Consider the following 27,517-nt stretch of genomic DNA (forward strand, 5'->3'; position numbering starts at 1 on the left):
TGAACTTTGTTAAAAAAAAAAAGAAAAAAAAAAGAAGAATTAAAATGATATTTCTATTACTTAGACTATTTAAAAAAGATAACAAAAAAATGTTTTGGCTATTCCTACCCACCTGTACTACTGAAAATGAAAGCAAAACTTTTTTTTCACAATTCTTCAGGTGGTTTCTGGCCTAGGCCAAAATGATGTCATACATCCCAGAAGTCTTCATGTGATTTTTTTTTTCTCCCTTTCATCTGGAGGAGGGGGGAGTTTCTTTCTTAGCTTAGCACACCCTCCTGCCTGTATGCCTGAACTAAGGGCAGGTGGATTCCAGGAAGTAAATGCTACATGAATCACCTGCCCTTACTCAAGATGGCTGCAGCTAGAAATGCTACGGGGGGGGTTTTCCAGAGTGATCTCACAACAAAATTAAGCCTGGAAACCTGGATAGCAGCACTAGGGTTTTTCGGGTCAAATCTCAACCATAACACTCCCTGCCTGGAGTTTGTATGTTTTCCCTGTGCGGGTTTCCTCCAGGTACTCTGGTTTGCTCCTACAAGCCAAAGACATGCTGGTTGTTGAATTGGCTCCTGTCTAAATTGCCCATAGTATGTGAGTTAGGAACCTTATATTGTAAGATCCTTGAGGGCAACACACACACACACACACACTAGAAAATTAAAAAAAAATATATCTGTGTCATAGCCTGCTGGTTCTAGATGTACAGTTAGCCAAAGCATGAAGAAATGTATTTTTGTGACTGCTTGTCAGGAATGGACTTGCCAATAGTGGTGGGACTCACCTGCCTTGTGGGTTGCAGTACCAGGACTGGCCAGCGGGTGCTCTCAGCAACCAGAGGCTCACTCCGGCAATTAGCCACCACCTGGGGCTGATTGCAGGTGGTGTATTTAAGGGATGGCCAGACCTGCAGTCAGCGCCTTGTTGTACTGTTTGCTTGGCCCTGGTTTCCTGATCCTGTTACTTCTGTCCTGACTCTGCTTGAACTCTGCCTGTACTGACCTCGGCTAGTCCTGACCACTCTCCCGCCTGCTCCTGGTACTCCGTTTGCCACTGACCCGGCCTGCCTGACTACTCTTGTATTGTATGTTTGTTATCTGTTGGAGGTCTGGTTCAGTTTGTTTGCACTGTGTTTATGTTTAGTTTTGCACTGCGTTTGTATTGTTAGTCTTAATAAATTATATTATTTACTATATCTGAAGCCTGCGTTTCCCTGTGTCAGTCCACACACTTCTGGTCATACCCGCATCCCTGACATTGCTCTCCTGAAAGGTGTGTATTTCAGGGTGTGAAAGTGGTAACATGTAAATGCCTGCTACTATACTCTATATAAAAAAAAAAAAAAAAAGGGAAACAGAAAAAAACATGAAAAGCCTACAGTTACGATAAAACAAATTAAAGTCAAAAGAACATAAGGATGTAATGTGTAGCATGTTACTAATGTTTACATTTCTTTTTTTAAGCTATACATCACTGCAAGCAATATACAGAATTTTACATTCAGTCCAATGTACTTTAGTATAATCAGCTGAGCAATGTAGGCAGTATCCAATAAAAAAAAAAAAAAAGCAGATACAATATTAAGGGACATACTGTAATTAATGGGAAATGTTGCTGCCAAAGATGTATGTCCTCTTTGGGAGTTGACAGGGTTAAGTACATGACCAGAATCAAAATGCTTTCATATATCGCACAGAGAAATTGTGCATCTTCCCTGACTCCTGACACCAGTCATCATGAGCACAAATTGAAAAATGTTGTCCTGCTAAAAGATAGTTGATGGAACACAAAAGGAGGAACACAGGCAGCAGATGACTGATAGCATGCTGGAAATAAAAGGGATGGAGATAGCAGGATAAAGCACTTTTCCTTTATTGCTGCTGCATCAAGACTAGCATGGAAATGTTCTTTGGTATATTTCTCACGTTTTACCTTCAGAGAAGTAAAGCTTCCAGCCTTTGTATGGGATAAATTTATCCAAGGAAGTCTGGGTATATCGGGGTCTGGCAGGTGCTCCAGAAAAACCTAGACAAATAATCAATTGAAGGAAAACAAAAGTTGATTACTTAGGCTGGCCATACACAATTAGATTTCCTAAAAGGCTAACTCCGCCTTTGGCAACATGTTAAAATGTTACACCTGTATTTAGGGTATAAGATATAAAATGTTAAGCAAACCCCCCCAACCCCATGACAGTGTGCGTGGGGGTTTTACCCTGCAGTTGCTGTCCTTTTTGTAAATCAGTGCTTCTCTGCAGGGCTTCATCCGTACAGCCAAGTCATTTATTCACACATCTATGTATGAATGAACTACAAGTCCAGTCACCCACCGTGGCAGACAGACTTGCAGTTCTCAATGGAATACAAGTGCAGTGATCACCACACTGGTCCCATTAATACTTCCTTCAGCTCATTAACTGAAAGCCTGTACCTCTGTATGCACAGAGAGCTGGTGCAAGAGACTGCAGGAGCCAGGCACTGCACCAACTACTCACTGATGGCAAAGCTTTGCAGACTCCTGTGGGGAAAAAAAAGCAAACATACATGCATTTATTATTTTTATTTTTTAACGGTGAGTCTTTTACGTGATTGAAAAGGTTTAAATTTTTTAGTCTAAAATAACAAACATGTTATACTTGCCTGCTCTGTGTAATGGTTTTGCACAGAGCAGCCCCGATCCTCCTTTTCTGGGGTCCCCCCCACCTGCACTCCTGGCTCCTCGCCTCTCTGAATGCCCCCATTGCAAGCCACTTGCTATTTGGACACTCATGTGGGCTTGATCCCAATCTGCACTGTGTGCGTCTTTTGACAGGCTCAGCCCCCCCCCACACACACTCACACACTCTGCTCACAGGATTTGATTGACAGCAGCAGGAACCAATGGATCCTACTGCTACCGAGCCTCCTATAAGAAGGGAGAGAAGAGCAGCACTGCTGCAGACAGGCACAGCGGTGGATCGAGATCAGGTTCAGGTAAGTATTTCAATGGGGGCTGGGTAGAGCTCACATAAAAAGGTTTTTTACCTTAAAGCAGAACTCCAGGCAAACACTTCTTTATATGTCTTTGCTGCTGATTTCCTACCTTCACTTAATATGTCATCCATCAATTGGTTCACTCAGTATTTGCTCTAAAATAGCCCATTCATTTTCAAATCAAACCGTTAATTCTCTTTGGTTTCCTGTTTGTAAGACCGGTGGCTGCTATGCCTCCTATTCCCCCTGCCACTGGTCTTGGCACATCCCTTCTGTAGTTCTTTCTCCAGCAAGCAGGGATGTCATTCAGCCCCACTTTTAGTGGTGGGTAGCCCAAGACTCTCAGACACATTCAACATGTACAGGCCTAGTGTACCCACCCACATTCACCACAATTCCCTGTGGTTGATGGGAACTGTAGTTTCCTTTTACTGCAGAGAGAGAGGAGAGGATATGATGTAATCCCGGCTGTTACACCTCCTCCTTGGCAGAGCAGATGCTGTTATCTTTTGAAATTACAGAGATGAGGTTGTTATGCCGCCTGGCAGAGTCTCTAGCAGCCCACCGCACGGACGCTCCCAGGGCGCGGGGTCTAAGTCCCAGCCTGCTGTTCACCAGGGCCCCTGATGGTGGGGATGGACTTGGTGCAGACTGAAACCAGGTCGCGACCCCCGAGTGCGTCCTGGGGTGGTAGAGAATACTGACAGGGGAGTGCAGGAACGGAATCTACTTTGGAAGAGGCAGACAGATACACAGGTCTGATCCAAACCGGATGGATGGATGGATACGGTATGCGTGGTCAGACAGGCCGGGTCGGTATTATGCGGGCAGCGAGGTACAGAGGAGCGAGCTAAGAATGGTCAGGTCACAAGCCAGGTTCAGCAGGATGCGGGCAAATACAGTACCAGGGATCAGACAGAAGAGTAGTCAGGCAAGCCAGGGGTCAAACAGGAGAGAGCAGGATCAGGAACAAGCAGAGGTCGGCAACGGAGTATACAGCAACACAGGAACAGGATACAGGACACAGGATACAAGACCAAACGGCAACTAACATACCTGTTCCTACGTTTAAATAGCCCGCCTCCCGCTGTCATTGGTGCCAGGCGCGCGTCCGTGATCCCGAGTGCGCATGCGTGAACCCCACCGCTGCCATGCGTGGCCAGGTCCTACCGCCCGCCGGGTAGAGAGAGTTGGTGTTCTGCACATGCGCCGCCCGACGCGATGCCGCAGAACACCTGGATCCTGACAGAGGTCTTTAAAATTCAATTAGACTTTTCTCCTAAATGGTAAGGATTTTCTAAATTTCATTAACTGTTTGGTGTTTTGTGTAAGAGGTGTACCAATGGTGATTTTTTTTTGCTTATCCCAGAGTTCTTCTTTACTGCATAGAATACATTAAGGTAAAAAATGTTTTACCATTACAACCACTTTAAATTCCTCCATCTACAATAACTATTCCATCTACATTAGACAGCGTTAATAGAGAAATCTGCACTGCTGGCTATTGTATTCAGATAGACACAGCTCCCGCACTGTCTGATCACCTGAACAGTGACTGCATCCAATAGGATACAGCCACTGTTAAGCTGATAATTTTCCACCTTAGGCTACGTTCACACTAGCCTTGTGTGCAGGCGGCAGAGAGGCGTTTGGGAAGCGTTTTTACCGCTTCCCAAACGCCTCTGCCAATTCTGCACATTACAGCACATGGTGCTGTTCTAACGGGAGAGTTTGCGTCGCATCGCGGCAAAATGGACGCCTCTGGACGAGTCAGGAGGCTTTGAAGCCTCCTATTCTCGTCTATGGTGCCGCTCCGCAAACGCCCGTCCGGCGTTTGCGGTGCGGTTGCGACGCGGTTGCGGGGAGTTTGCGGAGCGGTAACACCACTCAAACTGCATTATAGGCGTTTGTGGGGCGTTATTAACGCTCAGCAAACGCCTAGCAACCGCCGCTAAACCGCGCATGCGGCGTTTGCCGAGCGTTAAAAAACGCTCCGCAAACGCCGGACCAACGCTTGCCAAACGCTATAGGGGCGTTTGACAAGCGTTGGCAAAACAGCCTAGTGTGAACAAGCCCTAACTCAGTCAATATTTAAACTGACTTTTGTTGAACCAGGTGGTGCCAATTGTGCCCCCCCACAGCTAAAATTTTAGCCAAGTCAGCAGGAAACTCCTAAAATTTAAGCTGTGTCTGGATAACTTTTAATCTTTTAAAAGTCTATATTGGTAATATAACATAAACGCATTTTATGGGTTTCGGTGGAATAAACAAAACAGGTGATATTGACAATTGTATCCCCATACCACCACAATGCCCTTTCCACACAGGCCATGCCCAGTGCGATCAGGTAGGGGGATCTGTTCAATGAACATTTAAAGCAAAACAGAGTGGGTGTCACTTTTGGGAAATCCATGGCCATTCATTTTTTTTTTTTTTTTAAAACCAGGACTTTCCTGGCCCATATTAGATTAATGGGCATATGGATGCAAACTGACTCGTGTCCAGGGGCAGACTGACCATTTGGAAACTTGGGCACTGCCCGAGGGCCCGGGGTCAGTAGGGGGCCCCATGAGATGCCTCTGGTACCTTTTTCATAGGCTTTTTTGAGTTTGGGCAAGGACACAGGGGCCCCATGATCCCCTATTGCCCGGGGGCCCCATGAGTTCTCAGTCCGCCCCTGCTCGCGTCCATCTGATTACCTCCAATTCAATCACAATTAGGTCTGAAAACACAGGAAAGGATGCAGACCACTTGCTTTTTTTCCCTCCATATCTGTACTGACTCAGAGAAAATCAGATGTAAAACGGAGGCAAGTCTGGTGACACCCAGTCGCCCATAGACAAACGTAGCTTCTGATCTGGTCTGCCTGAAAAAATGACAGGCGGATTAGATCAGAAACCCATGTATAAGAGGCCTTAAAGTGGTTATAAAGCTCAGATATGAAATATGTACAAAGTATATCCCTCTATAGCGTGTGCTTGTCTCAAGAGCACGAAGTGCCATTTCTGTCTGCTGCATCGTTCCTTAGCCACCAGTGTGAATCACTTCTGATAAGTCTTCCTGACACCAAGAGAAAAAAGGTGACAGGAGTGATCTCCAGCACACAGCCTGTGATTGACAGTCTCAGCTCTGTTTCTGTGAGCTGTGTGGAGGGGCGGGAGGGGTGTTCCTTCCAATCATTTCCTTGCTGAGCTACGTAGTGGTTCGCCACCCTCTGCTTTCTGACAGCTCAGACAAGCTTTATAAATTCTTGACTTTAAATGGATGTAGAGAAGAGAATAAACAGGTACAGCTCATGTAAGAGGATTTGTTTCATCTCTGTGCATCACTTGAAGACAGTCATTTCACTGGGTATTTGGAAGAATTTACAACCACTGTAACATGTGGGAGAAGTGGGGGGTATCAGAGGAGCTGCATGAAACAGGGCCGATCTGCACCCCAAATCAGTGCACGCTCTGAGGACAGCTTTATGCTACAATCACACTTCTGCATTTTGGGTCTGGAAGAGTTTCAGCACGGTGTGTTTAAAAGGTATGTGTTACCCAGGGGCGGACTGACCATTTGGAAACTCGGGCACTGCCCGAGGGCCCGGGGTCAGTAGGGGGCCCCATGAGATGCCCCTGGTACCTTTTTCATAGGCTTTTTTGAGTTTGGGCAAGGACACAGGGGCCCCATGATCCCCTATTCCCCGGGGGCCCCATGAGTTGTCAGTCCGCCCCTGGTGTTACCCCAAGATTTTCTTATGTTACAATTTATTTCTATTGAAGATGCATTTCACTTGAAGCTGCACCTGCAAAACAAAAACCTTGAGAGATGTGAACACATTTTTGTATTTCTGATTAAATGAAAAATGTCTCACTTACATGAAGGCTCATTTCCAGTGTTCTTGTTCCAAAGTACACTCTGCCCCCTCCCGTTGCCTCTTTGCTTCCAGCATCGGCCTCCTCCTCTCCATGCCCCCGAATATTGATTTCCTCCTCCACCACCTCTCCAACCTCTTGATCCTCCTCTCCAGCTCTGACTCATTCCATAGCATTAGAAATGACTCAAACAGCAATACATCTCTCTGTAAATCAAAGGGAGACAGGAAAAAAAAATGATTGGGCTGAAGCTGGAATGCAAGGAGCAGCGATATTCTTAGTCTTCTCTGTTTAATCTTTTATGCAATTCTATCATTATTTCTAATGTTTATAAACAAAAACTATTTTAAGACGCTGTATACAGGCTGTACCTGGGCTGTTACTAACAGCCATGACCACAGTGATATAGCTTGAAGCCGAAGACCTTTACTTTCAGCTGCAAACACAGGTTTACCTTTTAAAAAAGGAAAAAAAAAAAAAAAAAGGTTTCTCTGTCCTTAAGGTAAAAGTCTACAGAACCTTTTTTCTTTTTTTAGACTACTAAAATCATTAAAAGTACAACTAAAGGCAATTTTCTTTTTCATTTTGGATGTTTTTTTTCCCCCATGTCTGTCCCATTGGGTAGATTTCCCTTCACTTCCTGTCCCATAGCCAAACAGGAAGTGAGGGAATCCCTGGTCGTCACCAGAACTAGTGTCCCCTTCTATTACTGCTCTGGTGACTACCCAAAATTTGGGATTTTTTTACTTTCACCATCATTGATAATGGTAAAAAGGAAAAATAGAGAGGGTGAATCTCCCTAAGGGGCACAGTCAGCAATAAAGGCCACATTGGTTCTATTCCCTCTCCAATCTAATCAAAACAAAAAAGTTTTGCCTCTAGTCCTAATTTAAAGTGTTACTAAACCCAGTCTGTATATGCAGTAAAGCATGCTTGCTATACTCACTGTGGAACCTAAGAGGTTAATCCTCTGCATTGTGTAAAAAGACTGTTTGATTCTGTCTTCTCTGATCCTCCCCTTCTTCCAGTTATATTGTGTGGAATCACTCTGCACGTGCTCAGTTTGGTGTGTATTGCTAGAGTTTTTTTTTCCTTGGGAGGGTGCATGTGATCAGCACAGGGCCAATTAGCACTGTCCAGACAGCGCTCCTGCATCCTCCTAAAGCAGAATGAAAACTCCTCCTACAAGCTTTAACCAGTCCGGGTTAAAGGGTCCGGGGAGAGCGGATATAGTGAATGCAGGGTCCGGGGAGAGCGGATATAGGGGATGCAGGATCCGGGGAGAGCGGATATAGTGAATGCAGGGTCCGGGGAGAGCGGATATAGTGAATGCAGGGTCCGGGGAGAGCGGATATAGGGGATGCAGGGTCCGGGGAGAGCGGATATAGTGAATGCAGGGTCCGGGGAGAGCGGATATAGTGAATGCAGGGTCCGGGGGGGACCAGATATAGTGAATGCAGGGTCCGGGGAGAGCGGATATAGGGGATGCAGGGTCCGGGGAGACTGGATATAGTGAATGCAGGGTCCGGGGAGAGCGGATATAGTGAATGCAGGGTCCGGGGAGAGCGGATATAGTGAATGCAGGGTCCGGGGAGAGCGGATATAGGGAATGCAGGATCCGGGGAGACCAGATATAGTGAATGCAGGGTCCGGGGGGGACCAGATATAGTGAATGCAGGGTCCGGGGAGAGCAGATATAGTGAATGCAGGGTCCGGGGGGGACCAGATATAGTGAATGCAGGGTCCGGGGGGGACCAGATATAGTGAATGCAGGGTCCGGGGGGGACCAGATATAGTGAATGCAGGGTCCGGGGGGGACCAGATATAGTGAATGCAGGGTCCGGGGGGGACCAGATATAGTGAATGCAGGGTCCGGGGGGGACCAGATATAGTGAATGCAGGGTCTGGGGGGGACCAGATATAGTGAATGCAGGGTCTGGGGGGGACCAGATATAGTGACTGCAGGGTCTGGGGGAGACCAGATATAGTGAATGCAGGGTCCTGGAAGACCAGATATAGTGAATGCAGGGTCCGGGGAGACCAGAAATAGTGAATGCAGGGTCCGGGGAGACCAGATATAGTGAATGCAGGGTCCGGGGAGACCAGATATAGTGAATGCAGGGTCCGGGGAGACCAGATATAGTGAATGCAGGGTCCGGGGAGACCAGATATAGTGAATTCAGGGTCCGGGGAGACCAGATATAGTGAATGCAGGGTCCTGGGAGACCAGATATAGTGAATGCAGGGTCTGGGGAGACCAGATATAGTGAATGCAGGGTCCGGGGAGACCAGATATAGTGAATGCAGGGTCCGGGGAGACCAGATATAGTGAATGCAGGGTCCGGGGAGACCGGATATAGTGAATGCAGGGTCCTAGGTTTAGTAACACTTTAAGGGCTCATTTATACCTGCATCAGCAGTGGATCGTTTTTCACAGAGCTGTGTAGACATGGCTGACAGGCAATCTGGGTGTGATATTGCCACCTCCTGAATGGCTATTTTTTTTTTCTTCTGATGGGGGGGGGCTTTTTGAATGGGAATACTTTGTTGCAACTGTGAGGCTAGCCGATGCAGAGCAACCCCGTTCACTTGAATGTGGCAGGAAGTGACAGGGTTGTGAGAGTAATAAAAATGCAGCCCAACCACATTTTTGTTCTACCCCCAACTACAGGTGTAAGCTAAGCCTAAGGTCTCATTTACATGGATGCACTTAAGCGTAACCCCGTGTGAGGGACATGTTTTCCCTGCATGACATGCCCAGGTGTTCCATGCATCTGTGTGCAGGCAGTTCCCCTTCATAACATTTGAGATGCAGTGGATGCACACACACAAATTCCACTAGAAACAAGGATGAAATTTCAACGCAATTAAATGGTTAGGCTCCTTTCACACTGATGGTCTGGTCAGGTCAATTTTTCAGCTGGACCCAATTGGACCATCCATAGCTCTCTATAGAACAGCGGGTGTCAGTTGACACCCGTCGGCATCCAATACGCTAAAACCAGATGGATGGGGATCCATTCCCCATCTGTCTAACAGATCAGATGACAGTCTGGTGGTAGCGGACAGGCAGTCCATTTCCATCCAACTGCCCAATAGAAAACAGCGGGCTGTGTCTGTGTCCACTCTGCATCAGCAGAGCAGACACAAACCTGTCATCCGCTTGCTTCGTGGGCATCAGCAGAGAGATCCTCCGCTGAGCAAGTGGATCTGCTGACAGGTCCGCCCCATGTGAAAGGAGCCTTAGGTTATCACCCATCCTAGGACATATAAATTGTGCTAGAAACCTGAAGATAGAGTAAATCCTTTGAATTCAATGCTATGTACAGTTGTGGCCAAAATTATTCAACCCCCAATGCTGTAAAGGGGTTTAGGGACTATAGTGTACATTTGGAATTGTATTCAGAATCAAATCCTACAAGGACGTTGTAACTACCCAAATGCAACTAAAATGACATCAATTGTTTATGTAATACAGTAGTAAATGGTTCTTATGTGGTTTCTTCATTGCCACAATTATTCAACCCCTTAAAGACTACCACTCTGAAGAACAGAGGTTCATACAGGTGCTTTCCATCAGGTATTGAAAACACCTGTGGATGTCACCGAGCAGCAATCAAGCATAATAAGCACCAATTAGGCAGCTTTAAAATGACTGTGATACTCAGCTCCTTCTAGACATTTACTGGTGTGGTTACAAACATGGTGAAGGCAAGAGAATGGTCCAGGAAGACAAGAGAAGAGGTGATTTCTCTTCACAGGAAGGGCAATGGCTATAAGAAGATTGCAAAGATGTTAAACATACCAAGAGACACCTTAGGAAGCATCATTCGCAAATTCAAGGCAAAGGGCACTGTTGAAACGCTACCTGGTCGTGGCAGAAAGAAGATGCTGACTTCGACTGCTGTGCGCTACCTGAAGCGTAGAGTGGAGAGAAGTCCCCGTGTGACTGCTGAGGAACTGAGAAAAGATTTGTCAGATGTGGGTACAGAAGTTTCAGCCCAGACAATAAGACGCACACTGCGTAATGAAGGCCTCCGTGCCAGAACTCCCAGGCGTACCCCCTTGCTGTCTCCAAAGAATAAGAAGAGTCGACTGCAGTATGCCAAAAGCCATGTGGACAAACCACAAAAGTTGTGGGATAGTGTTCTGTGGACTGATGAAACAAAATTAGAACTGTTTGGGCCCATGGATCAACGCTATGTTTGGAGGAGGAAGAACAAGGCCTATGATGAAAAGAACACCTTGCCTACTGTGAAGCATGGTGGAGGGTCAATCATGCTTTGGGGCTGTTTTGCTTCTGCAGGTACAGGGAAGCTTCAGCGTGTGCAAGGTACCATGAATTCTCTTCAGTACCAGGAGATATTGGATGGAAACGTGATGCAGTCCGTCACACACCTGAGGCTTGGGAGACGTTGGACCTTTCAACAGGACAATGATCCCAAGCATACCTCCAAGTCCACTAGAGCATGGTTGCAGAGGAAAGGCTGGAACATTTTGGAGTGGCCATCGCAGTCACCAGACTTAAATCCGATTGAGAACCTCTGGTGGGACTTAAAGAAAGCAGTTGCAGTGCGCAAGCCTAAGAATGTGACTGAACTGGAGGCCTTTGCCCATGAAGAATGGGCGAAGATACCCGTAGATCGCTGCAAGACACTTGTGTCAAGCTATGCTTCACGTTTAAAAGCTGTTATAACTGTAAAAGGATGCTGTACTAAGTACTAAGATTGAATGTCACTTGGGGGTTGAATAAAACTGATAATGCTGTGAGCACAGAAAAGACATTTGTGGTTATTTCATTATAACTGTTATGTTATATTTGTCTGACCTACAAGTGCCTCTTTAATGTAAATGTAAGCAAGATGACTGAATGATCAAAAGCAATGTCAAACTGGCCAAAACACTCAATTTCAGTGGGGGTTGAATAATTTTGGCCACAACTGTATTGTGTTGCTCTCCCTGCATGCTCGTATAATAAATACATCGACTTTTGATACCGGCTTCAGCAGTCAAAGATGTTACTGAACCCCCATAAGCTTGGGTTTTGCTGTCACACATACTTTAATATTTTGTTACAAACAGATTCATAAATAAATAATGAACATTTTGGAAACATGAATTGCAATTTATAATAAATATTTAATGTTCATGCATATCTTATGTTGCCACAGCTGGCAATAGCGGACTCAAAATGTGTTTTTCATGCAGTGGTTCACATCATTGAGTATGCGCAAGAACATTTAGGGGTACACAAAAAAACTTGAATAATGGCTGTAAAAGGCAGTGATGTACCTAGGGGGATGCGGTCCATTTTGTTTTAAATAAATGAAAACAAAAGTTTCACTTGGTACCAGGGGCGGACTGACAACTTATGGGGCCCCTGGGCAATAGGGGATCATGGGGCCCCTGTGTCCTTGCCCAAACTCAAAAAAGCCTATGAAAAAGGTACCAGGGGCATCTCATGGGGCCCCCTACTGACTTCAGGTCCTCAGGCAGTGCCCGAGTTTCCAAATGGTCAGTCCACCCCTGCTTGGTACAGCCCTGGCCAAACGTTTTGAGAATGACACAAATATTAATTTTCACAAAGTCTGCTGCTTCGGTGTTTTTAGGTCTTTTTGTCAGAGGTTACTATGGTATACTGAAGTATAATGACAAGCATTTCAGAAGTGTCAAAAGGCTTTTTACTGACAATTACATTTAATTTATGCAAAGAGTCAATATTTGCAGGGTTGGCACTTCCTTTTTCAACACGTCTGCTATTCGCCCCGGTGTGATATCAATCAACTTCTGGGTTACATACTGACTGATGGAAGCCCATTCTTGCCTAATCAATGTTTGGAGTTTGTCATAATTTGTAGAGTTTTTTTTTTTTTTTGGTGCACCCGCCTCTTGAGGATTGACCACAAGTTCTCAATGGGATTGAGGTCTGGGGTGGTTCCTGGCCATGGACCCAAAATATTGTTTTGTTCCCCAAGCCACTTAGTTATAACTTTTGCCTAACGGCAAGGTGCTCCATCATGCTGGAAAAGTCATTGTTTGTCACAAAACTGTTCTTGGATGGTTGGGAGGAGTTGCTCTCGGAGGATGTTTTTGTACCATTCTTCATTCATGTTCTTGTGAGTGAGCCCACTCCTTTGGCTTAGAACTGCTTTACTGTTGGCATGACACAGGACTGATGGTAGCTCTCACCTTTTCTTCTGTGGACAAGGTTTTTTTCCGGATGCCCCAAACAATCGGAAAGGGATTCATCAGAGAAAATTACTTTACCTCAATCCTCAGCAATCCAATCCCTGTACCTTTTGCAGAATATCAGTCTGTCCCCGATGTTTTCCTGGAGAGAAGTGACTGCTTTGCTGCCCCTATTTGACACCAGGCCATCCTCCAAAATTCTTCGCTTCTCTGTGCGTGCCGATGCACTCACACCTGCCTGATGCCATTCCTCAGCAAGCTCTGCACTCGTGGTGCCCCAATCCAGCAGCTGAATCATCTTTAGGAGACGGTCTTGGCGTTTGCTGGACTTTCTTGGGCACCCTGAAGCCTTCTTCACAACAATTGAATCTCTCTTCTTGAAGTTCTTGATGATCCGATAAATGGTTGATTTAGGTGCAATCTTAGTAGCAGCAATATCCTTGCCTGTGAATCCCTTTTTGTGCCAAGCAACGATGACTGCACACGTTTCCTTGCAGGTAATCATGGTTAACAGAAGAAGATTTCAAGCACCACCCTCCTTTTAAAGCTTCTAGTCTATAATTCTTACTCAATCAGCATGACAGAGCGATTCCCAGCCTTGTCCTCATCAACACTGACATCTGTGGTAAAGCAAAGTTCCACCCAAAAGTGGAAGCTCCACTTATTTGCCACCTCCCCCCCTCCACTGCCATATTTGGCACTTTGTTTTGGGGGGGGAGCGGATACCTGCTCCCACTTCCGGCTCAGTTTGCCACGGCGAAGTGAGCTGGAAGTTTGGCCCCGTCCTTCCTCCCACAGTCTCCTGGGAACTTTAACAGGTTCCAGAAGACTACCGGACCAATCAGGATGTACAGCACAACTCGCACATGCGCAGTGGGCACCCGGCTGTGAAGCCGCAAGCTGCCACAACCTGGTGCCCACAGTTAAGATGCTGATGCTGGGGAGAGAAGGAGAGAAGGGACAGCGCGGGCGAGCACGCCACTGGACCCTGGAACAGGTGAGTGTGTGTTTATTAAAGTCAGCAGCTACAGTTTCTGTAGCTACTGACTTTTAATAAACACAAAAATGGCTATAACTCCGCTTTAACAAGAGAATCACACACATGATGTCGGCTGGTCCTTTTGTGGCAGAGATGAAATGCTGTGCAGTGGGAATGTTTTTTTGGGGAATAAGTTCGTTTTCATGGCAAAGAAGGACTTTGCAATTAATTGCAATTCATCTGATCATCTTCATAACATTCTGGAGTATTGCAAATTGCCATCATAAAAACTGAGGCAGCAGACTTTGTGAAAAATAATATTTGTGTCATTCTCAAAACTTTTAGCCAGGGCTATAGGCAGTGGCAGCGCAATTCTCGGCGAGCAGGAGCGAGGTGATCTGATGTCACCCTCCTTCTGATTAAGTTGTGCCCACTGACAGCAGCTACAGCATGCTCTAAATACCATGCACTCCGCAGGTCCCTTTTGAGTGTGTACATCAGTAGCAGCCAGTCCAAACAGCGGGGTCTCATTTTGCACTGCAGTACTTTACACAACAGCCAGGGAGGAGACTCACGGAGACTGAATGCCCAATGCCTCCAATGGCACACAACTGTGTGACCACTGCACTGACACATCATTCAGCCCGGTGCCCGCCAAAGCCAGGCATGAGGTTGTAAACAGGTTGTAACTGTTTTTAGTTATTTTAGCAATGTTTCTGTATTTATAGTGTAATGTCATTTTAATTATTTGGCAGATTGCTGCACGGGTTGGGTTGTGTGTGACTTATTCCTCGGCAGATGTGTGATTTCTTGTAGGCTTGTTTCACATCTATGTAGGTGGTTGCAGGTTTGGGAAATCGGGGTGCAGGATCCGCAAGGAATTCAGAAGGACCATGCGATTTTCCTGTGGGGCCCATTTTAAAAAAGGTACATGCACCTTTTCTGCGCGGGCACAAAAGGCCATTCAAACAAATGGGCTGCAGTGCCCAAACAAATACAGCCCGCACCCATGCAAAAGGTGTGAACCAGGTCTAAATGGGTAAAAAAATACTTCTGCAGAGGACCAGCTGGGGTCCCTCAATTGTTGCTGACCCATGGGAGCTCCCTGGCCAGGACAGATTGCTGCAAAGTAATTTCTTTACTGCTGCTGCTAATCCCTTTAAGGGCCAGTTTACACCAAAGAAATGCAGTTCAGATGCCTTACGGATGCGTTCCAGTGCATTTTTTTCCCTCTTTTTCTTCACCTTAAAAAGGGACAGTTCACACCATAGAAACGCAGTCTGGATGCTTTTCTGTATGCACATTTTTTATGCATTCAGGTGCACTTTTTCCCCTCTTTTCTTCACTTTAACCTCCCTAGTGGTATGATGATGTCAGTATTTCTGTGCTGAAAGCGGTACATTGTTTTGCATGGAAATATGTTGTTTTTTTTATTGTAGGCCTGTAATTTTTAGGAATGACTCACTGAAATCTGTCCGAACAAGAGTCTAGTAAACATCCCGGGTATGTTAAAATTTGAAACACGAAATCATAAATTATAATATAATAAACATAAAAAATAATAATATAATAATAATAAATTTAATTCAATAATATAATCAAACCAAAAACACTGAAATGTGAAATAGAGCGCCAAGTTCGCACATCACTGAGCTCAGTCGCAGAATCGTTTTCAGTGTCTGATGAGGAATTTCCCCCACGAATCATTATCACTCAATTCTGCAAGTGGTTCTGATTTACTATCGCTGTTCTCTAGCCGGTCTAAAACCGCTTTTGACCTAAAGGGACGCTTTTTGGACGCCATGGACGTTTCTCAGTTTCCAGGCAGAAAGAACGGTAAAAATGCAGGAAGGGCGCCGGACAAAGCACTCGGGAGAAAATGTATGTGAAATGGTTTGATACAGGAATGTTATACTATGTGATTTTAGGGAATTTTGTGAATGTCACTTTTTTAAAATTTTTACATTTCCCGCCAGTTCCATCCCCCGTACATTCCGATACTCGCAGGAAGCAGAACCCGGAACACAGATGCCGGCATCGGCCGGAGGACATTGCAGGGGGGACATCGCGGGAGTGCAGGACAAGGTAAGTGAAACTGGGAATCCCTGAGCAACGCTGCATGGTAATCTCGAGTGTAGCTCGGGGTTACTGCTTTTGGTACTGAAACTTTACCCCGAGCTACACTTGGGAATACCGCCAGGGGGTTAAATAAGGACTTGTGTTCCGGTGCATTTTTGATGCGTTTTACCGCATTCCAGTACAGTTCAGTGCAGGAAAAAATGTGTCATATTCTTTTTCTTCCCTGAAACTGGACTGGAATGCACTGCAACTGACTGCACTGGTGTGAACTATGCCATTGGAAACCATATAACCCACTATCCATGCGTTTTTGATGCAGAAAAAAAAAATAAAAAATCACACTGGACTGCATGTAATGTGAACTGGCCCTAAGGTTCAGTTCACACTATTGTGGGCCGTGTGGCTCGCGTTTGCTTGGGCACGGTAGTCCATACATTTAAACAGGCTGCTCTGCCCATGTTTCACAAAAAAAAAAGTGCATGCACTTTTTTAAAAACGCGGCCGCAAGGAAACTATGACCATGCAGTTTCCTTACAGTTCCCTCACCCGTGCTGTGATGCATGGGGGTGCCATTCACAATGAATGGCAGCCCAGCACGTCTCGTAAGAGCAGTGTGATGTGGTTGCGGGTGCGGAAACCGATGCGATTCTGGCACCACCCAGTGTAAACCAGCGCTTAAAAGGGCCCATCTTCAGGGACTCCAGTTGAAAGGAGACTCAACTCCTCAAGGCACCATTGAAAATAATGCGATTTCCATTGTCATGCAATTCTGTGTGACTCGAGTCACATCTGAAATCATACTAATGTGAAACAGGCCTCAAAGAGCAATGCAGGTGGACATGAGCCATAATAATTACTAACATACTGCTAATATCAAGGGTACAATTTATTGAAAGGAGTTGCCAGGGGGCAGGGGCTGACTGACAACTCATGGGGTCCCCGGGCAATAGGGGATTATGGGGCCCCCGTGTCCTCGCCCACACCCACAAAGCCTATGAAAAAGCCAATGAAAAGGTACCAGGGGCATCTCATGGGGCCCCCTACTGACCCTGGGCCCTCGGGCAGTGCCCGAGTGGCTAAATGGTCAGTCTGCCCCTGCCAGAGGGTATGAAACAAGACAAGGATAGGAAGCACAGAACTATGGGCTAAGCAGCTGAAAGATTGTATGGCAGAGGTTTCCTCCCATCATGTAATATTATCAAATGTATATAAATACCGCAGCACAACAGCAACTTTTGTAGCAGAGATTTGATGCGTCTACAATTCTCCCAGGCAGCTTTTGCTGGCAACAATGTTGCTGTTGTAGTTAAAGTGGAACTTCACTCTCTCAATCAACACGGACTGTTTTTGATCCTCATGCTCCTAAGATTAGTAAATAGATAGGAACTTATATTATATTCACTTGTTTTACCTGCTACATGAATCATCTGCCCTTACTCAAGATGGCCACTGCCAGAAATACCAGGGGGTGTTTTTCAAAATTAATTCTCAGCAAAATAAAGCATGGAGACATGGATGGATGGATGGATGGTTGGGGGAGTTTGCTTTGAATATTAACAATGAATTAACCACTTGCCTACCGGGCACTTTTACCCCCTTCCTGCTCAGGCCAATTTTCAGCGCTGTCGCACTTTGAACGACAATTGCGCGGTCATGCAATGCTGTTCCCATATTTTATTTTTTTTCAAATAGCTTTCTTTTGGTGGTATTTAATCACCACTGAGTATTTTCTTTTTTGCACTATAAAATGACAGAAAAAAAATGTTTGAAAAAAAAAAAAGTTTTTCTTTGTTTCTATTATAAAATTTTACAAAACAGGTAATTCTTCTCCCTCACTGATAGGCACTTATAGGCAGCACTGATATGGGGCAATGATGGGCACTAATAGGCAGAACTGACCAATGGCACTGATAGGCGGTACTGATGGGCAGCACTGCTGTGTACTGATAGGGGGGTGATGAAGATTATTTTTTTCTTTTACACCAATTGCATTTACACCCATAAAGGCTGTAAAAGCAATCATTTCTCCTTCTCTCTGGCTGCATTCTTGCAGCCATTGAGAAATAATGTTTGAGCTGTGATTGGTCACAGCTTGTCACATGGTACAAGGCTGTTGTGAATAGCCTTGTACCATGTGATCTCTGTGATCATTCACAGATTTCACACGTAGTAAGCAATGATGTCAGAAGTGACATCTTGTTTACTACTATTCATGTGATCACTGATTGGCCAATCAGTGATCACATGATCAGGACCTCACAAGGAGGTCCCGTACGGCGGTCAGTGTTCCGCTGTGTCCGGATCCCAGGGAGCACGCACAGTCCAAAATGGCGGGTGCCGTTTATGAACAGCAACCCGCCCCTGCACTGCCACCGTCCGGACATTTATATACTGTACATGGGCCAGACAGGAAGTGGTTAATGAGACATCCAGGATCTAAGACCAGTATGGAATGTATGGCAATGATCCTTACAGCCAACAGTTGGCTTGTGAGATTTACACACACTCCCGTGTGGATGCAGTATATAGGTGGTAAGTAAAGGGGTTAGAAAAAAAAATAAAAGAAGATATATTCTATTCAAGTATTTGTTTTTAACTCAAAAAACAAACCTTCTATTGCTCTCAGCCTCCTTGGACAGATTTTGTCCCTTAAATGAAATCATTTAAAAATTGCATTTTGTATGTACTCGGGTTATCTTTGTGTAATATTAAAATTTGTTTGATGATCTGAACCATTTAAGTGTGACAAATCCCAAAAAAATAAATAACTTTCACATGATTGTAAGAACAAGGTGGGGGAGATTTACAGGACCAGGCAGTGAATATTTCATCTGGTTCTGCATGCTTAGTAAGTGCAAGAAATCTTCAATTACATGTCTGTATCTTCCTCCCTTGTACTGTTATTATAAATTTACAAAACCAGTTGCCTATAATTAGGCACAATGGGCATATTCTGTGTGGCAGTCCCTATGTGACCTTTTGCAAAATGATTCAAATGAACAAAAAAAAAAAGAAAAGAAAAAGACAACATTAATTTTCCAGGACAAACTTTAAAAGAAACGTCAGACAATTTACAGTACATAAATGAGTCCACCCCTTGTGAAAAGTAAGATTTTATTCAATATCTCAATGAACACAAGAACAATTTCCAAAATCTTGACAAAACTGATTTGTATAAAACATTTGTTCGGCTCATTACATGAAAGCAAAGTTATTAATAGAACTTGGATTTCAAAATCTTCAGTTTTACTCAAATTAGTTGATGAAAAAATGAATCCCCCCCCACAACACAAACTCCTCCATCTAGTATTCTGTATGACCTCCATGATTTGTAAGGACGGCACCAAGTCTTCTAGACATGGAATGAACAAGTTGGGGACATATTGCAACATCGATCTTTTTCCATTCTTCAAGAACGACCTCTGTTAGAGCCTGGATGTTGGATGGAGAGTGATGCTCAACTTGTCTCTTCAGAATTGCACATAGGTGTTGGATTGGGTTCGGATCAGGAGACATACTTGGCCACTGAATCACTGTCACCCTGTCCTTCTTCAGAAATGCAACAGTGGCCTTAGATGTGTGTTTTGGATCATTATCATGTTGGAGAAGTGCACAACGACCAAGAGTACGGAGTGATGGGAGCATCTTCTTTTTCAATATAGAGCAGTACATCTGTGAATTCATGATACCATCATTGAAATGCAGCTCCCCAACACCAGCAGCACTCATGCAGCCCCACAGGATACTGCCACCACCATGTTTCACAGTAGGCACCATGCATTTTTCCTTGTACTCCTCACCTTTGTGACGCCATACAGTTTTGAAGACATCAGTTCCAAAAACATTTATCTTGGTCTCATCACTCCAGAGTACAGAGTCCAGTAGTCTTCTTTTTCAGCATGGGCCCTTGACAAAATTCTAGGCAGGCTTTTTTGTGCATGGGCTTTAGGAGAGGGTTCCTTCGTGGATGACACCAATGCATGCCTTTCCTGTGCAGTGTACGTCGTATTGTGTCACAGGAAACAATCGCCCCAATTTGGCTGTCTACTTTTTTTTAGCAAATTGCAGTGAACTTGCATGGCGATTTTCTTCAACCCTTCTCATCAGAAGATGCTCCTGTCGAGGTGTTAACTTCCGTGGACAGCCCGAACGTCTCTGTGAGATGGCTGCAGTTTCAACTTTGTTAAATTTTTGGATCACTTTTACTACAGTATTCTGATAAGTAAAGCTTTGCTGATCTTCTTGTAACCTTCACCTTTCTTCTGTAAAGGATTTTTCTTTCTCAGGCCTTGTGACATTTCTTTTCCATGTGGTGCCATTGCTCACAGCATGAAATGGGAAGGGGTTTTCTTTCCCGACCGCCCTATAGCAGAAATACTGCTACAGGGCGGCACGAGTACGCAAATCACTTATATATACGTGATTTTGCATTTCTGGACATTCGCGGCTGCGGCTGTCAATCACTGGGTCCCAGCTGGTGCTTACTCGCCAGCGCTCGGTGATCGCCGAAGATCTCCACCGGGGAGAACTGTTTGTATACAAAACAGTTCTCTTCCCTGTTAGCTCGTGCACAGCACAGCCATCCAAAGCAGTGTGCTTACAGTGGCGCACACAGACACCGCCCTCTAGTAAACCACACCCAGCACACAGTTAACCCTTTTATCACCCTCATGTTAACCCTTCCTGCGCAGTGCCATTAGTACAATGTCAGTGTCAGAATGCCCACCGCAGCCCCACTATAAGTCGCTGATTGCCACCATTACTAGTAAAAAGAAAAAATCCCAGTATATATACCACCATTTGTAGACGCTATAACTTTCATGTAAACCGATTAATTTACACGTATTGGGTTTTTTTTTTTTTTTACCAAAGACATGGAGCAGAATACATTTTGGAATAAATTTATGACAAAAATATGATTTTTTTAATTTTTTTTCTGGACATGATTAATAGCAAAAAGTCAAAAATATTGTTTTTGTTCTCAAAATTGTCTGTCTTTTTTTTTTATAGCGCAAACAAAGACTGCACAGGCGATCAAATACCACAGAAAGCAAGCTCAATTTGTGGGGAAAAAAAAAAGGGCGTAAATTTAATTTGGGTGCAGCGTTGCATGACCATGCAATTGTCAGTTAGGCTACGTTCACATTAGCCTTGTTTGCAAGCGGCAGACAGGTGTTTGGGAAGCGGTTTTAACTCTTCCCAAACGCCTGGGAAAATTCTGCACATTGCAGCACAAGGGGCTGCTCACGAGGGAGCGTTAGCGGCGCGTCGCGGCAAAACAGACACCTCTGGTCAAGTCAGGAGGAGTTGAAGCCTCCTATTGAAGTCTATGGTGCCGCTCCGCAAACGCCCGGTGTTTGCAGTGCGGTTGCGACGCGGTTGCAGGGCGTTTGTGGAGCGGTAACACCATTCAAACTTCATTATAGGTGTTTGTGGGGCATTTTTAACGCTTTGCAAACGCCTAGCAACCGCCGCTAAACCGTGCATGCGGCGTTTGCGGAGCGTTAAAAAATGCTCCGCAAACGCCGGACCAACACTAGTCAAACGCTATAGGGGCGTCTGACAAGAGTTGGAAAAACAGTCAACTGTGAACGAGCCCTTAAAGCAGTGGTTCTCAACCTTTCTAACGCCGCGACCCCTTAATACAGTTCCTCATGTTGTGGTGACCCCCAACCATAAAATTATTTCGTTGCTACTTCAGAACTGTAATTTTGCAGTGGGAGGAGTAGCGCCCCATCATTGGTGTCAGTGGGAGGAATAGTGCCCCATCGTTGGTGTCAGTGGGGGGAGGAATAGTGCCCCATCGTTGGTGTCAGTGGGGGGAGGAATAGTGCCCCATCGTTGGTGTCAGTGGGAGGAATAGTGCCCCATCGTTGGTGTCAGTGGGAGGAATAGTGCCCCATCGTTGGTGTCAGTGGGAGGAATAGTGCCCCATCGTTGGTGTCAGTGGGGGGAATAGTGCCTATCATTGGTGTCAGTGGGGGGAGGAATAGTGCCTATCATTGGTGTCAGTGGGGGGAGGAATAGTGCCCCATCGTTGGTGTCAGTGGGGGGAGGAATAGTGCCCCATCGTTGGTATTAGTGACACAAATGATGGGGCACTATTCCTCCCACTGACACCAATGATACTTACCTTGCTGACCCCTGCTCCAGCCTAGGCTCGCTCTCTCCCTCTCCCATCTACAGCCTGCAGAAGCAAAATTTGCACTTACCTGTCAGCTGTCTTCCTTCTCTGGCCTCTCTCCTCTTCACTCGGTCCTGCAGCTCCCTCGATCTTCTTCGATCTGCGCGCTCTGCCGCTCGGCTCCTCCTCTCCAAGCTCCACCTCCTCGCCGGTGATTGGCCGCCTGTGTGCCTCTCCTGAGCTACAGTTCCGGTGGCCAATCAGCGGCGAGAAGGCGGAGCTGTTGAGTGATCCCGGAGGTGTGGCCAGGTTACAGGGGCAGCATATCATCCCGCCCACAGATCGCGAGACAGAGCAGCAGTGTCTCGGTTCCTAAGACCATCGGAAATATGTGTTTTCCGATGGTCTTAGGCGACCCCTGGGAAATGGTCGTTCGACCCCCAAAGGGGTCGCGACCCCCAGGTTGAGAACCGCTGCCTTAAAGTGACGCAGTGCCGTAATGCAAAAAAATGGCCTGGTTAGGAGGGGGGGGGGGAATCCTCTGGAGGGCAAGTGGTTAAGTAACACCCTTTTATAATCAACTGTCTGTCCTGTTTAATGAATAATTAGACTCACTTGTAGTTGAATTCTTGTTAATTAGAATATTGTTGTCTAAAATATAGCTTTGCTTCTAATGCCCCGTACACACTATAAGAAAATCGCACGAACGTACTCGTTCGACGAGCAATCGTGCAATTTTCTGACGGTGTGTACATCATTTTCCACAGCTGATTCCGATCTTACGAACGAAATTAACGACAGTCCAAACATCAAAATTTTTGTTGTTTGGGAACAGAACGAACGATTTTCATTTAATGTGTACAGTTTTCGTACGAGAAGAACTGGATATGAAAGTATAATCGGAAGCTGCTTATGACCCAGAAGAACCTGAAGAAAATAAACACCACAGAATATTTGTAGCATTACAGCCATTGATGTCATTAAACAGTTCGGATACAGTATCCATGACTATTCCGAAAATTCGTCACGAAAGATCCGTCGCTGAGGGAAAACAAATATGGCACCGAAAGGTGTGGCTACAGGGTCACACGTACATGACATCATTTCCACAGCTACACTACGACGTTCGTACGCAATGCCTTTATATCGTACAATATTCACATGCATGAAAGCACATCGCTTTCGACCAGCGGCGTACACTTGATGATAACCGGATGATCATTCATCCGATTTTCTTATAGTGTGTACGGGGCGTAAGACTTTCATTGGGGTGTGTTCATTTTTGCAACATGGTCTTGATTTAATTTGTTAGGAAAAATACTTTATGTGTGAAAATGAACAAATCTTGTTTGCAATCAATGGCCCGCATTTGTGGGAGTATTTTGTAGTATAGTGTACCCATAGAAAATGTGGATTCTGAAAGGAAAGGTTTTCTGACAAATCTGTTGGGGTGTACTCATTTATGCTGAGCGCTCTTTTTTTTTTTTTTTATTAAGATTCTTTACACTGGAGAACCACACGTGCCTCTTTCAGGTTCTTACTGCAGTCTGTGGCTGTGTTGGGAATATTTCTCCTCACTTCCTATCTCATTGACACAACAGTAACGAAATCCCCTCAAGGAGGACACCAACGGCAACAAAAAGGGAACCGAGGTGTAATTCTTCCTTTCTCAAGTGATAAAAGTGCTCCCTTTTACCCTTGCTGTATTCTTAACCACCTCCCGTCCGGCCCATGTATATAAACAGCCAGACGGGAGCAGTGTAGGAGCGGATGGCTGTTTATAAACGTCCTCCCCGCTTCCCTGCCTCTGCGTGCTCCCTAGGAGCACACGGCACCGCAATCCCGTGCCTGCTGTGTCCTCCGGACACAGTGGAACACCGATCGCTGTACGGGACCTCTGTATGAGGTCCCGATCATGTGATCACTGATTGGCCAATCCGTGATCACATGAATAGCAGTAAGCAAGATGTCACTTCCTGACATCATTGCTTACTACGTGTGAAATCTGTGAATGATCACAAGATCACATGATACAGGGCTATTCACAACAGCCTTGTACCATGTGACAAGCTGTGACCAATCACAGCTCACTCAGTATTTCTCAATGGCTGCAAGAATGCAGTTGGAGAGAAGGAGAAAATAATTGCTTTTACAGCCTTTATGGGCGTAAAAGCAATCAGTGTAAAAAAAAAAATCTTCATCACCCCCCACAAGTAGTACAGTGTCACTATGGTGACACTGTACTGCTAGGGTGACAGTATGTAAAAAAATAAAATAAATATTAAAAAAATAAAAATGTCCAAAAACTGTTTGAAAAATTATAATTTTGGGTTATAAACTAATTTGGGGTTTTTTTTTACTAAAAAGATAGCTGAATACATTTTGGCCAAGATTTATGAAGAAAGATTATTTATTTGCAACATTTTATAAGAAAAAAAAACACTTTTTTTTTTCAAATATTTGGACTTTTTCATTTATATAGCAAAGTAATAAAAATCCCAGTGGTGAATAAATACCACCAAAATAAAGCTTTATCTGTCTCAATAAAATGCTAAAAAAATTCATACGGGTACAGTGTTGCACGACCGCGCAATTGTCATTCAAAGTGATATAGCGCTGAAAGCTGAAAATTGGCCTGGACAGAATGCACTGAAAAGTGGTAAATTATGAACTATTTCAGACTGTTTCGGAGAAATACAGAGAGTAGAAGCAGAGACAGCAGTATGTGTTGAGATTAGCTTAGATGTGAGTTGCTCATTAACATTTCTTTTGTTTCCAAAAAGCAATCAGTGTAAAAAAAAAAAAAATCTTCATCACCCCTCACAAGTAGTGACAGTGACAGTATGTGGGGAAAAAAACCCCCAAAAAACATAAATATAAAAAATAAAATAAAAATGTAAAAAACAAAAGTTTAAAAATTATAGTTTTTGGTTATAAACTAATTTGGGTTATTTTTTTTTATACTAAAAAGATAACTGAATACATTTTGGCCAATATTTATGATGAAATACTATTTATTTGCAAAATTTATAAGAAAAACACTTTTTTGCTAAATGTTTTGACTTTTTCATTTATATAGCAAAAAAAAAAAATCCCAGTGGTGGATAAATACCAAAATAAAGCTCTGTCTCAAAAACAATGCTAAAAAATTCATATGGGTACAGTGTTGCATGATCGCGCAATTGTCATTCAAAGTGTGATAGCGCTGAAAGCTGAAATTTGGCTTGGACAGGAAGGGGGTGAGTGTCCGGACAGGAAGTGGCTAATGTAGAAAAAATCCTTCTCGTTTCTTTGTCCCAGTTAGGGCTCATGTACCGGGGCGTTTGGAAAACTCTTCTGAACGATGGAAACTGACTGCTGGAAAACGTAGGTTAAAAAACGTCAGTTTAGCCGCGTTTGCATACTGTTTTTATGCGCGTTTGGAAGCTTTTTTTTAAAGATAAGCACAGGAGAACCTCCCAAATGCCCAGAATGCACTGAAAAGTGGTCAATTATGAACTATTTCAGATTGTTTCAGAGAAATACAGAGAGTAGAAGCAGAGACAGCAGTATGTGTTGAGATAATTAGGTGTGAGTTGCTCATTACCATTTCTTTTGTTTCTAAGGGTGGAAAAGGTGTCTGCTGGAGGGAGTCATTAAGGTCACCTGGCAGGGGGTCTTCATGAGGAATCTGAGGTGTGAATGGTCATTGACATATCTTTTGTTTCCAAGGGTGGGAGAGGTCTGAGGTGTGAATGGTCATTGACATATCTTTTGTTTCCAAGGGTGGGAGAGGTCTGAGGTGTGAATGGTCATTGACATATCTTTTGTTTCCAAGGGTGGGAGAGGTATGAGGTGTGAATTGGTCATAGACATATCTTTTGTTTCCAAGGGTGGGAGAGGTCTGTGGTGTGAATTGGTCATTACAATGTGTGACAAGCTTGGTAGGAACATCCTGTGTTCAGTGTTTTGTCCATCTGAGTACCTTGAAAACACTTTGCATGCATTTTTCATGATGAAAAAAGGCTCTGGGCAGCATCGGGAACTGAAAGAGTAACCAAAAAAATTTCAGCCGCAAACACTTATAAACGTGATTTACCGCGTTTACAACGGCGATAAAATTGACTGCTGAATGCAAGTTTTCTATGTTCAAAAAAATGACTGTAAAGGACGATGTGTACACATAGGAGTTCAGGGGCTGCTGAAAAAACGCTGAACAGCTCCTAAAGGTGAGTTTATCATCTGCAGTGTACATGGGCCAGGGGCGGACTGACAACTCATGGGGCCCTCGGGCAATAGGGGATCATGGGGCCCCTGTGTCCTTGCCCACACTCAAATCACACCCAAAAGAAGCCTATAAAAAGGTAACAGGGGCATTTCATGGGGCCCCTTACTGACCCCGGGCCCTCGGGTGGTGCCCGAGTTCCCAAGTGGTCAGTCCGCCTCTGACATGCGCCCACTCCCAGCAAACAGGGGAGAATGGTTCCCTGAACCATAAAGAGCCTTGTGACTCCTCTCAGCTCCCCTCTCTGAAGCTCTCCTACAGAAATCTAGAGGTGGATAGAAGAGAGATAGAACCAGATTGCAGTCACAGGCTGAATTCAGTCCTTTACCTCACAGCTGCCTCCTAGGTCCCCTCAGCTTCCTCAGTTCTAGTTTGGCGCCCAGCCGACGTCACTTCCGGGAGCTGTCCCCGTCGCCATGGCAATGGGGCCTTATTGACGCCACCGTCTTTCTCTTTCTATGCCCCTCTCCGTTTCAGATATCCGTCACTGAGGGGTCCCGGACGGAGATTTACCGGAAAAGTAGAGCTGGACGGAGAGCCAGTCCGCGGCAGTAGCATCGATAAGCTCCGGACTCCATTCATTAGGTCTGAGGCCGGAGGCCCTGCCCCCCGGAAGTAGTGACTGTGTGAGTCACACGTGGGTGCTGCTAGGAAGCCGGAGGAAGAGATCGGGCTGTCAGTGGGCGGCATGGCGGAGGGTGTCCCGCTTATCCAGGAGGGGGACCATGTGGTGCTGAAGAAGGAGGACGTGTACAAGGCGGTGCAGGTGCAGAGGAGGAAGTGAGTGTCTATGAATGGCTTATGGTTTCTCACTTCATTCACATATAAACATGGAGCTGCAGGGAAAGAGTGTCGTCTTAGTTTGGATAGTAAGGCAGGTTTATAACTCCTCTCGGGTTTGTTTTGCTATCTGTGACCCGTTGGGGAGATTTCCCTTCACTTCCTGTGCCAGAACAGGCAGTCACCTAGTGTCCCATTGGAACATTTCCCCTCAGTTCCTGTACTGGTGACAACCCAACACTTGGGATTCTGTCTCACTTTCAATGATGG

The 27,517-nt window shown here is 45.0% G+C and overlaps 1 protein-coding gene across 1 annotated transcript in view; it reads right to left on the bottom strand.

The window, feature by feature from the left end:
* Positions 1 to 27,034, bottom strand: part of MCM8 (minichromosome maintenance 8 homologous recombination repair factor) — a 101,517-nt gene extending 74,483 nt beyond the window's left edge. Inside the window, exons 1-3 of the mRNA XM_089680627.1 lie at positions 26,796 to 27,034; positions 6,836 to 7,038; positions 1,933 to 2,025 (exon numbers count right to left, since the gene is read on the bottom strand). Of these exons, the coding sequence (XP_089536753.1) occupies positions 1,933 to 2,025; positions 6,836 to 6,998 (256 nt within the window). The 5' untranslated portion in view covers positions 6,999 to 7,038; positions 26,796 to 27,034. The remainder of the gene's footprint in view (positions 1 to 1,932; positions 2,026 to 6,835; positions 7,039 to 26,795) is intronic.
* Positions 27,035 to 27,517: the final 483 nt, after the last annotated feature.

This window comes from Staurois parvus, unplaced genomic scaffold (assembly GCF_062004578.1).
Source record: "Staurois parvus isolate SC_StPar_1 unplaced genomic scaffold, SC_StPar_1.0 ptg000248l, whole genome shotgun sequence".
Taxonomy (NCBI): domain Eukaryota; kingdom Metazoa; phylum Chordata; class Amphibia; order Anura; family Ranidae; genus Staurois; species Staurois parvus.